Genomic DNA, 15,966 nt, shown 5'->3' on the forward strand with positions numbered 1-15,966 from the left:
ATGATATCAAAAGTATGCTGAGTCTGTAGTCGATTTGGCCAATTTGCTCGTTTACGTTAGATATGAGTTTGAGGGCATGTCCCATGAATACTTTCTGTTCTGTAAACCGCTACCAACAGGAACTACAGGAGAGCACATATTTCAGCTTCTGAATGAATTTATCGAAGAGAATGGCCTCGACTGGATAAAATGCGTCTGAGTTTGTACAGACGGTGCTAGAGCAATGACAAGCCGACATAACGGTGTAGTTGCACGAATTAGAGAGGTTGCTCCAGAAATTAATGGACGCATTACGACATCCACCGCGAGACCTTTGCTGTCAAGAAAATGCCTGACGATTTAATATCTGTTAGACTCAGCTGTGAATTGTATCAAGGCTCGAAAAATTAATTCACATCTGCTTTGCTCAACTAAACAGGCTCACCCCTCTCACTGAAATGGTGCTTTTTTATTAGTTGTTGTTAATGTTTTTTTTTTCTGTAAAACACTTTGAGAAGCCACCTTTAAAGGCGCTATATCAAATTAAGTTTATTATTATAATATTTATTATATGTATGTGTGAGTGTGTGCACGCGCGCTCATGTTGGTCATTGAGAATTTCTGGGGTTCCTATGAGATGATGACTTGTAGATGGTACTTGGATGCTTTGGTTGGATTAGGGGTGGTACCTGGTCCAAAAAGTTTGAGAACCACTGCTATAGGCTAATCTAAAATGAACACCTTTCCAGGTTCGGGTGGAAATGAAGAGCCAAATGAATTATGTATATGAATATTAATTAGTGTCTAATCACAGCAATACAGGAGACAAACATTTTACTTCATCCCATATATCCACTATATATAATTATAATAATAATAATAATAATAAAGAATTCACTCTATATAGAGGCATGTATTATTATCTTTGTAAATGCCATTTGAGGCTTTACCATATTCAAGGCCAGCAAGGCCTGTTATTGTTTAAGGTCTAACTCTGCTGATACTCCAAGCTGAAGAGTTTCACTGGCAAATGTCTATGACTATGATTCACAACATTTTGGAGCATTTTTAAGTGCAGACTGAAAAGAGAAGTGAGCTGCAGGCCTGTGAATTTGGGCGTTTACTACTTGCTTTACAGGATGTTGTGGCTTTCGCAAAATGATATGTGGCAAAGACAGATAGCAGTCATAAACGTTTTCTGTTTTCTGGGGGGTGGGAAGAGACACTTCCTACACCTTACTGGGAGTCTGTGACAAATAAGCAGCAGTTGAATCTGCTCTATGCAAGTGAGTGTGTGATTTCTGAACATTACTGAACTGAGAATACCGTCAAGCTTTTAAGGCTGTTGGTTCTGTTTTATCCGGTGAGACACCTGTCCCTCACTCAGTGTATGAAGTGCACGAAGTGACTTTTCATTGGAGACACTACTAAATATGCAGCCTTTCAGGTGAAGGCGTTTCTGTTAACTCTAAATCATTTGGGATTGCTCCCTAGAACACGGTTTCTCAACCTTTTTTTGGACAAAGAACAATGTCCTCCTTTCAGGACCACTTTAGCGAAAAAGTGGTTTGCAACAAAAATGTAATTCAATCGATAAAGTTATTATAATAATAATAATAATTGCTTACACTTATATAGCGCTTTTCTGGACACTCCACTCAAAGTGCTTTACAGGTAATGGGGACTCCCCCCCACCACTACCAATGTGCAGCATCCACCTGGATGATGCGACGGCAGGCATAGTGCGCCAGAACGCTCACCACACATCAGCTATCAGTGGGGAGGAGAACAGAGAATGAACTCAATTCATAGATGGGGATTATTAGGAGGCCATGATTGGTAAGGGCCAATGGGAAATTTGGCCAGGACACTGGGGTTGCACCCCTACTCTTTTCGAGAAATGCCCTGGGATTTTTAATGACCACAGAGATTCAGGAACTCGGTTTTACGTCTCATCCAAAGGATGGCGCCGGTTTACAGTATAGTGTCCCCGTCACTATACTGGGGCATTAGGACCCACATGGACTGCAGGGAGAGTGCCCCCTGCTGGGCTCACTAACACCTCTTCCAGCAGCAACCTTAGAGAGGTCTCTCATCCAGGTACTGACCAGGCTCACACCTGCTTAGCTTCAGTGGGTTGCCAGTTGTAAGTTGCAGGGTGATATGGCTGCTGGTTATGGCAGGGTTCAGAGTGTGGGAAATGTGACTGTACAACATCATTTTGAAAACATAACAAGGAAACAAGCTGAGGAACTTGCCCATAACGCTATTTACATTTTTTGTAGGTGCTGACAATAAGATTTTAATCTCATCTTTCTTTAGGCTGATTTATGTAGATCTGTTTGTTTTCCAGGCAGATATCTGGTCGTTAGGAATAACAGCAATAGAACTGGCTAAGGGGGAACCCCCTCATTCCGAGCTGCACCCCATGAAGGTCCTGTTCCTCATTCCAAAGAACAACCCACCCACACTGGAAGGAAACTACAGCAAACCTCTTAAAGAATTTGTAGAAGCCTGCTTAAACAAAGAACCCAGTTTCGTAAGTTGGAACACAATCTAGTGTTGTCATTTCTGTTTTGTTTTTGTTTTTATTTTATATTACATTATTTACCAAATCAAAAATTACAAAAATGAAGCTGGAGATTTTTTATTTCCATGGTGTGGTATCAAAGGCTTTCTTGTTGCCCAAAATTGTCCTTAATTATCCCTTTCTTGGTTATTTCTTCTGTTATATAAAGCTGTTCTGCTCACAAGTCTTTGGAATGTTATTGGTGGAAGGTGAGGTTGGCCTAGTAGTCTGTTGTAGGCCTGTAGTTTTCCTGCATGACTTAATGGGTGTAATCAAATTGTTTTAAACTAGTGTATTCTTCTCTATTGTAACATTTCTCAAACAATGTTACTCGCGTACCTTGAGATACTTGCGCACTACGAAACTAACAGTAACCCATCTCTTTTTTTAAACCCCCATAACAAGCTTGGTTTTCAGGAAAATTGTGCATGTCTGGCAACGGGCAGTGTTTGTGTTTTGCAAAATAGCTGTCCTAAATGTGCAAGTTGCACCTTTCCAACAGCAGTCTCGTCTTTTGACAATTACATTTTGACTTCACAGCGGTATTAGCATATGGTTTTCTGAGCTCACAGCAGGTCCTAAAATCATGTTCTTCTTCACTGTTACATAAACTCCTGTCTCAGTTATTGTAAGAAATTGTTCCCTCTCCAAGCAGGCTGCACACACAACATGCATAGTTCATCCTGATGACACGTTAGCTATTTCTCAGAGCTCCTCCAGGTTTCGGAAGCAGAAGCGTGTGGAAGCATTTGCTCTTGGGCCTGGTTGAAAGCCATATTTCAGATCCTAAGCCTCTTTCTTAAAGTCTGGCACAACCTAGATTTTATCTACTGGTGTATAAGCAGCATAACATCTGAGGAAAATAGGCTGTTTAAGAAAGAACATTTTCACATTTATTGATATTCACTTATGTTTATAAATGAGAGAAAGTTTAAAAGATTCATTGTTTTCATTTCCTTGACCTCGGACAGCTGGATTTTAACTCTCCTTTTTGGGTTGTTTTTCTTAGAGACCAACAGCTAAGGAGCTGTTGAAGCACAAGTTCATCGTCCGGCATGCCAAGAAGACGTCGTACTTGACAGAGCTGATAGACAGGTACAAGAGGTGGAAAGCAGAACAGTCGCACGATGAGTCCAGCTCAGAAGAGTCCGATTCGTAAGTTTTTCTACAGTGAATTGTTAACCCTATTCCCCAGCCTTTTGAGTTCAAGTGCTGGTGCATTTAGTTTTAAATATAAACAAAAATTAAGTTTTGTGGCATAACATCTTTCACTTTTGTGGGTTTAAAAGAGTGGAATGGATCTGCTTGAAAGCATATGCTTCATGTTAGTTTTTTATGTGCATTAATGATGCAGGTGTTAGTGATGCATTATTGAATTCCAAGATTACTTGAAAGCTTGCAGGTTTTGTAAATTTCCGATATGTAATGGAATGACTAAATCCACAGAATTCATTCACTTTTTTCACTCAGTTTGCATGTTCTTCCGCTTTTTTTCCCAGAGAACAAGATGGGCAGGCATCCGGTGGAAATGACCCTGGAGATTGGATCTTCAATACAATCAAGGAGAAGGATCCCAAAAAATTACAGAATGGAGCCGCCCAACCAGACGAGCTTGAAAGAAACAAGGTCAGGTGATTTTGTCATATGATATGCATTCATTCTGCCCATATCTTAATTTCTGTTAAAAAAGCTGCATATTCCTGTTCTCTCTTTTTATATTTTAAAAACCCAGCATTTCTAAGTTGTGGATTGGGGTTATCTTCTGTAAATTATTCAAAATAATGTTATTCCCTGGACATCTGCTAAAGCAGGAGGTTTTGTAGACAAGATTATATTTAGTTCCTTTTGAAATAATTTAAATCACAAAAGAAAAATCTAATATTCTATTCAGAGTCCCACCTGCTAAAAATGAAATTAGTAGTGTTTTGTTTTATGTTTGAACAGCTTCAGAAAAAATATCAACTTAATTTTCAAAGCATTCTAAAGTGTGATATATAATTACAATGTACTAAATTCCAAAGCAATCTGGCAGCAGACTTTTATACAGCTGGTGTTTTAATTATAATATTAAATATCAACACTTATGAAGACTACGTTCCTTATTCATATTCTGTTAAGTTCAAGGTCACATTAGTCACAAAGGCTCTGGCAGAAGTAGTTTTGAATTTTTTTTCTGCAAGCCTCAGTTGTATTTATTCAGTTTTATCAAGAATTTACTAAATTTCAGTTCAGAGCAAAGCACATCACAGAATGCTTTTAAAAACATTGGTTTGTGTAATTTAATATTTAAATTTAGCTATTACTTTGCATATAGACTTAGTGAAATAATAATTTGTTTCATTACAGATTCACATTTAGTAGCTTGAATCCCAATCCCAGGATCTTGCTCAGCCATTTCTTAAGAGCATAAGAAAGATTACAGATGAGAGAAGGCGATTTGGCCCACTTATCCTGTTTGGTAGTTAGTAATTTATCCAAAGATTTTCCTTGTTTCTTGAAGCAAGTCAAAATAACGGCTTCAGCCAAATGGCTGGGTTGCTTGTTCCATACTCCCACAACCCTTTGGGTATAGAAGTACGTACCTCCTGTTCTGGCTTTTAAAGACACTTCCATGTAGTTTCCCACAGAGCTTCTTGAAATACGCCAGTGCGCTGGACTTATCAACATAAATGGGCAGCTTGTTTCAGACCCTTGAATAGGCCCACCACATTCATAGGCACCCCTTAGGACTTATATCTGAAAATGCAGACATTGACCCTTTAGACCGTAGGTGATATTCTAATGTGATATGTGGTGATGTACTTGAACAGCTTGCTGAGGTCAAAGTGGGCCATTGTTGCCTCACTGACCATTTATGGCAGACAAAATAATATCAAGCATATTTATTTTGAACCTAGACATTCCCCTTAAACCTTTCCTTGTGCTTTGCATACAAACCATTTTTATGCTGAGAGCACATTGCCAAAAAGAAAAAAAAGCATATTTATTGTGACACTACCTCATTGCTTTGTAGGTTATTGTTTTAATTTATCTGCAGTAGTGGGTATTTGAGAAGTGATATTTTAAAGGCAAGGGTTGATAACCTGTTTATCAGAAGAAATCAGTCCAGAAATATCTTGGATGAATTCCACACTTTTTGTATACAGTATTCTAGGTTAGTGGTATTATTGGTTATTTGCAGTCAATGGTTGTCCACATTTTTTATCCATAATCACAAATTCTTTGCTCTTAAAATTTCAATTATATCTCACTTACCATTTGAACTGTGCTGTTTAAGTGTCGTCTGAATTGATGTAAACTTTCTTCCTAAATTATTAAAAATTGTTGTTCCTGGCCATTCAGTGATGTCATATAACATTGTGTGAGTTCATAATCTGAAGATGTCAAATGTCTTCCCAGTCCTTTGTTATGAAAGAGCACTTAAAACTAAACTTCTTTTTACATTGTAGGTACAAGACATTCCAAAGAGGCCCCTGTCGCAGAGTTTGTCAACAATTATTTCTCCACTGTTTGCTGAGGTAGGTGCATTTCTTAGAATTGAGACACCTTCTGTGTGACTTGTTTGTTTTCTATTTGCTTATTGGCAACTTTTTGCCATTGTATTTGTATTGTCAATTACATAACAAATAGTCAAAACACATTTGGACTTGTGTTAACACTTTTTTTAATTCCATTCTGTCAGTGTTTTCCCAAGAATCCCTTTTCACACTTTAAAAAAGCAGTCTGTGAAATTCATGCAAAGAAAAATTGGATTCACAGAATATGTGTGATATTCATCATGTTCTGGTCTAAATGGCAGACGCGCAACCTGGAGATATCATTTCTGCAGACAGGACACAGCATTTGGTAATTGTTTTACATAACCATGCATAAATTGAATGCATTTCAGATCTTCCTGTTAACAGTTGTGTGTTGTGGATTTGCTTTCAAATTGTAGGCGTTAGTGTAGTGTTTTCCTTGGTTCCACTGTAAGCCAAATAACAATGTTCCAGCATAACATTCACCACAACAAAAACAAGTTTAACAAAAGTATTCACTCCAGATTGTTTTGAATTTAACAATGCATGAAACTAAATAGGAATTGCATTCAGTTGGGATTGAATTAATCTTCTTCATCTGAATTGAATTGAATTCTTCTGGTCTTCATCAAACCACTGATGGCACTGATGATGACACTGTAATTTCTTTCTAAAATTATGCTTCAGTTGATTTCTTTGTGAACCCCTTCAGCTGAAAGAGAAAAATGAAGCAAGCAGTGGCAAACCACGAGCTCTGGAAGAGTTGAGAGAAGCCATTTTCTTAGCAGAGGAAGCTTGTCCTGGTATCTCAGACTCAATGGTTTCCGAACTAGTGCAGAGACTCCAGAGGTAAGAAGTGGTTACTTTTATTGTTTTTAGGGGGGAACGCTGTAATTGGAAAGAGTTTTTCCTAGCTTTTATCCTTCTGAAATGTCAAACTTATCCTGTTCGAATAGCAACACAACTAATCAACTCTAAATGTGGTACCCTTGGTGCCAGAGACATAGCAATAGATGCGATAGCAATAAAACTATGGTCCTTTACCAAAAAAAGTTTAAACATTTGTTAACCATAGTGACAACCTGTACAACATCTTTCAAATATAATTAAAAATCTTCTTTAAGAAGATGGTTCAGGATGCTTGGCTGTGATGAATTTTGATATCAAAATGGCAGCCTAGATATATCAGAGCACAGCTAAAAGTGTTGAGCTAAGGAACCCCGAACTTGGGGTCCTGGGATGAATACATGCTGCCATGCTAAAGAACCAACAAACTGTGGATTACTGTTCTGAAGAAGAGTTTGAAAGGTTTTTCGAAAATGTATCGCACAGGCTGCCATCTTGGGTCATGTAGCACCAATATTATAAGGAACGTCTCCATTGGCAAGTGCAGGTAGAGAAACCAGCCCATTAATTGTACATGACATTGTGTCCAACCATGGGCAGTGTTAATGTTCAGAAAACAAAAACACCAAGAGCAGAGCAATGCTGACCTGCAGTTTAGTAATAAAAATGAACATATACAATGTACTAAAATTGATTTTTTGCAACTTGACTGAAAGTTCAAACTATCTTTGTTGACAAATGGTCCAGGCTGTAAACTGCTGCGTTTACATGCATCTTCTATGCACTGTAGGATCCAGAGTTTTAAAGACTTGTGGTCCTGATTAAAAAAATATTTGCTGTGAAATTGAACAAAATGTTGCAAGAATTCCAACTGATGCTGCTAAATAAATCTTCAGCCAGTTCACTCCAAATGTGGTAGGTATAATCATGAGGAGAGTGGCAATTAAATATTTAGAAATGGTCTTTGTATTTTTAATTTTAACACTCAAATGTAGTATAATGATTACTTATAAGCATAGTTCATTTCTCGAGTCTTTGCTTCCTAGTAATTATTATTAAATTAAAACAAAGCACTGGTCAGCACTTGGGAAATAAACTTTAAATAAACTGTATCTTACCAAGATTTTTTATAAAGGTTTGGCATCATGGCAACATTTAGCACCTTACGAATCTGTTTTTTTTAGGGCTATAAGCAAACACTTGTTTCACACCATCTTACTTATTTAAGTTCTGACACTGAATCCAATCTGATAAAAAGTGCAAATGATTTAGATGTCAGTGATCATGTTACTAAAGGTACAAAAATAGTCTTTCAATCTTGTTCTTCACATGTAACGTCCATTCTAGAGAAACCCAACGTCAATATTTCTTTGCACAGATGTTCATAATAGTGACATCTGTTAGCATGTTAGTTTTAATATTAGAAAAGATATGAATAATTCTAAAAATTTTATTTTGTAACTCAAATCAATTCCACTGTCTTATTGATCCATCAATTCACTGTCGTATTTCATGAGTATGTAACTTACTTGGTAGTTGCCAAAAACAGCTTCTGCTTCGTGTTATTTGAAAACAGGACTGGGCTGTTCTAACTTGAATTTGCATTAGTGGCAGCTAATCTGTTTGGGAACAGTTTGTCACACCACTTTAATATTAAAAGGGATCACACAGGTTCACATGAGTACAATCTAAGCCACAGCAATTTTCCTGATGGACTGATTGAATTACTACCCTCTAGCACACTATACTGTCTGATGCATTCTAACTGTGCCAATTCATGGGACTAAAAATTGTATATAAAAATACAATCTGTTTTGGTTAGCCTTGTCAATATACAGTTGTTAATAAAGGTCAAAAAAATTATTCTTCAGCCCTTATGTTTATTTAGGATGAGAGGTCATTGTATGCAGTCAGATTTTTTATTTCAGCTCAATGCTTTTAGCTGTGGTCTCATGAGACAGACAGTACATATTAGATTTAAAGAATCTGAAGTTAATCTTGAAAACAGTCAATAGGTTTTGGTTTTGCCAGCATGCATTTATTTCCTGTTTCTTTACACAATGAGCCCTGGTCAGTTATTTTGACCTTGTTTATGAAAAGAAAAAAAACAAGTTAGTTGTTCTTAGTTTTTTGTTAGTAATGGAGATCCCCACATCAGTGAAGATACTTCACTCTCTTGGTCCTTTTGGGGCTGGTCCTCCCACTAGCACGTACGCTCGTATTTCGGTTTTGTTTATCATCAAAGTCTGCTTCGTGGTCTGTGCAACAGTGAGCTGCAGGATCTTTTTACCGCATGTGTCTTTTCTACTGAGGGAGGCCCTCTTAACTTGAACTTTAATCTGGCCACCTTGCTTTTGTATTTTCAGATTCTCTTTAGGTGGGGCATCGTCTTCATCCCAGTGAAGGTTCCCTCCCGGGTCTCAGCCGGCTGCGAGTTTTGAGGAGGTGCTCTTATATTCTGATATACCACATATGCCACACAGTGAAGAGAGGTATCTTCCTGCACCTGTGGAGGGGAGGGGAAAAGACGGAGGTGGGGGAGGAGTGGGACATTTCCCCAGAGATCAACAGCCAAGATGAAGTCTCTCAGAAGGTCCATCATTCTTCAACTGCTTAAAGCAAAAGATTCTTAAGTTTTTGTTTTTATTTTTAACTATTTGTCACAGGGCACATATTACAGAGAGAGAAGTATGGTTTTATTAGGAGGACGATGAAAGTCTTATGGGTGAGTGAGAGAGTGTGTTGGATGCCATCCCCTTTTGACAAAAAGCAACTTCATGTCCGTCTTTGCCGGTACTCAGGTGTTACTGCTGACTTTTGGGGCAGCTCTACAAGAAAACTTGCATTTAATTAGGTCTGAGGAAAGAAGGGTGATTTATGATTTTTGAGAGTACTAAAAAAACCCAGAATTCTAATACTTTAATTTATGGTGCATTTAGTTTTTTGGTTTTTGATATGCATCCAGAAAAGAACTTTTTGAAGTTGCAGACCAGCTACTATAAAGGGGAAACCAGAAGATGTTCATAAGAGTCTAGTACTTCCTAGAGTCTGTGTGCATTTCTGTTGAAGGCCTGAAAATGTGTTTTGGGGAACTGTGCTAAAGGAGATTGAACAATTTTTGTGAAACCTCAGGTATCCTGCTTTAAGAAGATGAGTCCTCTGGGAGATGGAATATGTTGTTGGGTGGATGTACAAATTTGTATATAGGGTCCTTTTTACCAATATTGAAAAAAATAAAAAGTGTGTGTTAAGAAATCACTGTGTATAAAATGGCCAAGTGCTTCTGTAGATACTGTTAGTAAAGGTAAATATTTAAAAAAGAAAAAAAATCACACAAATGGCCATAACTGAGCATTGCCTTGCCTTTATTACATGTACATTTTGGATATTTGGATTTTTTTCTTATTTTAACTATTATTTGTAAGGTTTTATCATAAATGGAAAATTGATACCCCCCTTTTCCAACCATTATTTTATTAAAACAGGTACCTCAGTTATCTTGACTGGAACTCTGGATATCTGAATCCATGATGTAGCTGTTACTGAGTACAGTGGAGTGCCCATTTTTCTTAATTATCAATGCAGTCTGCGATAATTCCTGATCCTGGATGTATTATTGTTAGCAGATGTGACAGGATTTGTAAATGATTTGCCACTTAAAAGTTATGGGAGAGAAAAATCAACACTTTTATATTCTTCATTTGGTACCACCGAAGCATAACATTTTGAGGCAAGATACTTCCTGAATAAGAAATTCTATTCTTAAAATCTGCAACCAGTCTTTTATTATTAAAACTTCCTCTACACTCAGTTAGTTTCTGTGTTTTCTTTGCCATCCTCTGCCCTTTTCCCTCTGTCGTCTCAAAGGAAGGTAAAAAAGTAGTTTATTCTAGGTATAAAATAGCTTAAAACACCAGTGGCAGGGAACACTTTCCCCTTAGGATTTCCACAGTGGTGATTGTAAACTGCTTTGAAGATTTCAATGCCACTTGCATCTTTGTGGTTTATAGAGTTAAAGTGGCACGAACTGCTTGAATTGCACTCAGAAAAATAATTGCCTTTTGCTATACATGGAGTAGCCATAAGAAGTTCATTATAACAGGCATACAAATTGGAAAATGTTAACAGCACAACAATGACTTTGTTAGATGTAATGTAACATTACTATGTCCTACAATGTGTACTGTCTTCAAGTAGGAAATAAGCACATGCAGTAATACATTAAATCAGTTCCTTTTACATTAGGTACACTGACTACTTTAATTTTAAAACCACGAGATCACCTTTACAAAAGTTTCTTCACTTCTGTTGTTCTGTGCAGTTAGGTTCATGTGCGTGACACATGGGATTTCTGAATCCTTGTTTAGGGTATGCGTTGTAGCATACATTATTGGGAACAAGTGTATTTACTGGTAAAAGAAGGATAGAGCTGGCCTTATCACTACACACTGTGCAGTGGGATCTGAAGTTGCAGCTTTAAAGATTTAAGCCAAACCTTTTTGGCCAAGTCAGCATTGTGTTTTATTTCTTTTTTATAAATTAGCTTGAATTCAGCAGCTATCAAGGAAAATAAAAGGTTGTACGCAGCAATAATTTAACATAGGATTTGGCATATTTACAAATATTGTCGCAGTATCAAAAGAAAAAAAAATAGATTCCAGTTTTTTAGGGGAGAAACATTTTACCTGCATGTTTTAACTTTTAAAGAAAGAAGTCCTTTGTGTTGTGTACAATGAAAGTCTTACCGTTCAAACTAGGATATAAGTGGAGGAGTGGCATTTTGAAATGGTGACAGACTTTCTTTCAAAGAATCTTAGTTTATTTAGTGTCAGAAGGCTTTTGTTAAAAAAGGGATTGGCAGTAAGTGAAGAAACAGCTTTATTTGCTTAGATTTCTGTCAGCGGTGGGGGCCTGGTGGGGGTAAGAAAATTGAGCAACGTGTTCGTGACTTTCTCTAGTTTGTTAGCCCAACTGGGGATCGTCGTTTTTTCTTTTATCGGTAGTTTAAAATATTTACAGTTTCAAAGAGACAAGTGTGTGTGTTCAGATTTTGGTTTTCTGTTAGCTATAGACATTTGAAGTAACGGCACGCAGCACATTTCCAGAGAACTGGGGACACGCTTTGCTCGTTGGTTTTCTGTTTTAATAAGTTAAGTCCTCCTTCATGGTATTTAGAAACTCGTTTGCCCATTTTACCTTGGTAGTGTCCCTTTTGCAGAGGTGTGTGCCAACAGGTACAGCATGCATTTCCAAAGGACCAAGCAATTGTTCCCAAGCGAAAAAGAAGTGCCATGACTTTGGTCATCCCTTAGTTCTTTTTATCATGTATTTTGCACCTTGTCGAGTCTGTCCAGCTGAACTCTTAACCCTTGTGTTGCACTTTGTAAGATTTTTTGGGGGTTATTTAAAAAATGGTACTTGAGGCCATCATTTTGTGTTATTTCTTACACTGTTGCTACTGTACTTTTGCAAATATGGCAATAAAGTAGTAAGGACATCAGGATGCATTTTCAGCACAGGTATAATGTATGGAATGAATCGATAAGAAAAATCCAATATTTTTTTAACTGTGTAAAGAGCAAGTACTACAGTAAAGAATAAAAATAGAATCCGATCCTCTATGACATTTATTATTATTGATGGGATACTTATTACAGATGCTAATTAAAAAAAGTGTAAATTTCATTTTCTGTAACATTGCTGACAGTTTATAGTCCTGTATATAATCCTTGCTTATGTCATTAAAAACACCAAGGTATTGAAAACTCCTTGTAAGCTTTCAAATAATTAAGAAAAATAAAATTCAGATTTACTTGATGTTCAGAGCCTCTTGTCTGAATTTTGGTATTAAAATGTTTGGAATAAATTGCATCACAAAACATACCCAATTCCAAATGCAAGTTTAAAATATAATTTGTTCAGATTGTGTACTGTATATTTAGGCTGGGTATAGTTATAGCCATACTGTAGTGTGTAAGTGCTTTTGGAAAGTTGAAGTGAAATTGTCTGGTTTTATTTTGTCTTTCCTTTTTGAGTACGTGTTAACAGAGTTGAGTGATGAGTCTGTTACTTTAGTGGCCTTTAAGGAATATGATATGGAAGGCTGTTAACTATTCCAGTGTTTTGACTTTTCAGACTAACCGCTACTACTTGCATCAGGGAGAATTGGTCATACTTACTTCTCACTGAGGTTTCTAAAGTATCCAAGACTTTGAAGAACATGCAGCACTTGGTGAGGAATGATCCTCAAACTATTTTATTTTGCAAGATCTTCCCAATTATTTTGTTTTAGGTGAGTAGTGGTGTACATTTTGTATTCACATCTTGGAGTAGAGATCTTTTCCTTTTACCAGGTAAGTCAATTGACAACAAATTCCTACCTACAGTGGTAACCTGGAGACCCCTATTTACAGCAGGGAATTTACTGGGGTGGTCTTAAGTGAATACCCTGCACTCAGGGTAACAACCTAAGTGTAGCATCCATAGTCTTGAACGCTACTCCAAGCCGATTTCTACACCCATCTACAACCACTCAACCGTCCATCCCTTTTCTAGCAGCTTTATCCTATGAAGGGGCAGGGGAGCAAGGTCTGTCCATCGCAGGGCACACACAGACACGAACACTCACACCAGGGCCAGTTTTCCCAAAAGCCAATTTACTTACCTTCAACCTACCTGAATCTTTGGACTGTGGGAGGAAACCAGGGCACCCAGAGGAAACTTACCAGAACACTGGGAGAGACACTGTACAAACTCCATGCAGATAGCGCCCCAGATCCAGAATTGAATCCAGAGTCCGGCGCCGCAAGGCTGCAATGCTAACCACTGCCTCGCACGGTTTCTGCAACCCTGTGATATAATTAGAATGATAAAAATAATACTGTAATTCTAAGGGTGTCTGCTTCAATGTTCTTTCACATTGATGCCATTGTGTTTCTATTCTTCTGAAAGCAGGCTTGTGTACAGCCCATGGTTGCATCAGGTCCTAGGCTTCGTGTCAATTATCACTGGAGATGCTGAACTCTTGGTGACAGTTTTGGGGCGAATAATGTCCTGCAGTTAGTTTAGTCATCATTTCATGCTTTTATGCTCCAAGGTTAAAGAGGCCTTTTTTATTATTATAAAGAGATTTCTTTTGAAATGGGCAGACATCTGATTCACAAATTGTTTTCACATTTCAGGTCTGATGACCGAGATCATTTTAATACTGTCAAGACTGGATTCATGTGCTTGACATCTTGTTAATGAAACTGGGAAAAAAAACACCTTTGATGGGATACTTGAATAGATTTTACATTGAGTTAGTGTTGCAGTGTCTAATAGAATAATTTTAATTCTTGCCACCTTGAAACTAGGAACTAAATGATTATGATGTTATAAGTGGACTAGTACTCACTTTGGATTAACCTGACCAAGCCCTGGATCTGGTTCAGCAAAAATACTGGGCAAAATTGCCATAAGCTGGTGTGTAGTCGTGGTAGAGACATGCCCACAAAGGTGTGTCCACTTATTATTGAGTTCAAGGGTATGAATACTTAAGCAATCAACATTTCAGTTTTTTTTTTGCACTTATGTTTTTGCTGGCATTCACTGTATCTTACTCTTAGAAGTCTTCCATTTGAGTATTCAGGTTTGGAATAAAATGTTTAGTTTTTAAAACAATGTGTACACCATTTTTGTAATTTCCCAATGATGCAAGTAGTAAAAAAAATGTAATTTTATGATGCAAGTAGGTTCTTTAAAGCAATCCATTTGAGTGGAAATGAGACACAAATGAATAATTGGTTAACAGTGGGAGTGAAATTCTACATGTGGAAAAGAGCAAATATGATTGTCTGTGACTAATTGGCTATTCTGCTGAATTTGTAAGCTTGTGTATATTAGCAACAGGCCTGTGTTGAGGCTTTTACTGGAATGCAAGAGACTGAGTCTCAGGAGGGAATGTAGAGGGTCTTGAGAGCACAGGTGTTGTCTTTTGGCTCCTGTGTGGCAACTCAGCAGTCAGGCTTGCAGTCTTGATGTTGGAGAGGGTGTGATAGGTATGAGAGAGAAAGACTTGCTAGGTTGAGGATTAGTGAAGGAGAGAGATCTGTAGCTCAAATTCACTTCGGTAGACTATACAGATTTTAGTTTATAAGGTTCCAGTGTCGTCATATGGGGGATGACTGGTACCGATTAAAATTGGAAGTCTGGCCAGAAAGGGTTTAGTAAAGTGCGCCAGGGTCTCTCTGTTTGGAAGGGACAAGTTCATGATCATTATAATGGAGTGACGGAGTAGCTGAGTGGAATTCTCCCATTCTGACCTTCCTGAGACTGACTGAAGATGGGAGATGATTTGATGAGTGCATGAGATGAGTGACTGTGCCAGTGAAAAGCTTTGCAGAATTAACTACAAAACAGTGGAGTGTGAAGGCTTCTTCCAAATGGTACCATGGGTACATCTTGGAGCCTGGAGGGGTTCTGTTTGAATGACAAAATGACAAGCCACTCACACACGCAATTTTAGGCTTCTACACTGACCACAAGCAGTGTTCAGTGGTTCAGACTTGGGGTTTCACCACAGGGACATCATAGGAAGGGTCTGAACACATTTGCAAGGCACTGTATGTTATATTTGATGATATACCGATAATGGCCAGATGTATCCAAGAGTAACCAGATAAAGATTTAGAAAGGAGATGAGCAAGTTCTGGCAGGTCACTGAAAATAATTCTGTAAATCTGAAAAAAAAAAGTGAAGTGCCTTAATGCTCATCTTAACCACAGGGAAATGTGACCCTGGAGATATTGTGCTAAATTGAAAGTGGGATAGTGAAAAGAAATCATGGCATCGCCCCTCATCATGCACATGCACAGCATAACTACCCACTTAAGCAAAAGCAGGGCAGCAGAGAGAGATAATGACAAAGAGAGCTATAATGAGACAAGTGACTAACTCTTCAATGCTAGAATTTTTTGGTACCAAAAAGTTTGTTGATTACTGATGGTTAATGTTTAACATATGCTACTGTTTGCATTGTGTTAGATATGATCTTAGCATAAAGAGCTGTGATCT

The 15,966-nt window shown here is 37.8% G+C and overlaps 1 protein-coding gene across 1 annotated transcript in view; it reads left to right on the top strand.

Moving 5' to 3' along the window:
- The window catches only part of LOC102690028 (serine/threonine-protein kinase 24), a 52,915-nt gene extending 40,186 nt beyond the window's left edge, over nucleotides 1-12,729 (top strand). Inside the window, exons 6-11 of the mRNA XM_015363510.2 lie at nucleotides 2,333-2,518; nucleotides 3,558-3,703; nucleotides 4,048-4,174; nucleotides 5,998-6,066; nucleotides 6,779-6,915; nucleotides 9,279-12,729. Coding sequence (XP_015218996.1) covers nucleotides 2,333-2,518; nucleotides 3,558-3,703; nucleotides 4,048-4,174; nucleotides 5,998-6,066; nucleotides 6,779-6,915; nucleotides 9,279-9,315 — 702 coding nt within the window. The 3' untranslated portion in view covers nucleotides 9,316-12,729. The remainder of the gene's footprint in view (nucleotides 1-2,332; nucleotides 2,519-3,557; nucleotides 3,704-4,047; nucleotides 4,175-5,997; nucleotides 6,067-6,778; nucleotides 6,916-9,278) is intronic.
- The last annotated feature ends 3,237 nt before the right edge of the window (nucleotides 12,730-15,966 follow it).

This window comes from Lepisosteus oculatus, chromosome 15 (genome assembly GCF_040954835.1).
Source record: "Lepisosteus oculatus isolate fLepOcu1 chromosome 15, fLepOcu1.hap2, whole genome shotgun sequence".
Classification (NCBI taxonomy): Eukaryota; Metazoa; Chordata; class Actinopteri; order Semionotiformes; family Lepisosteidae; genus Lepisosteus; species Lepisosteus oculatus.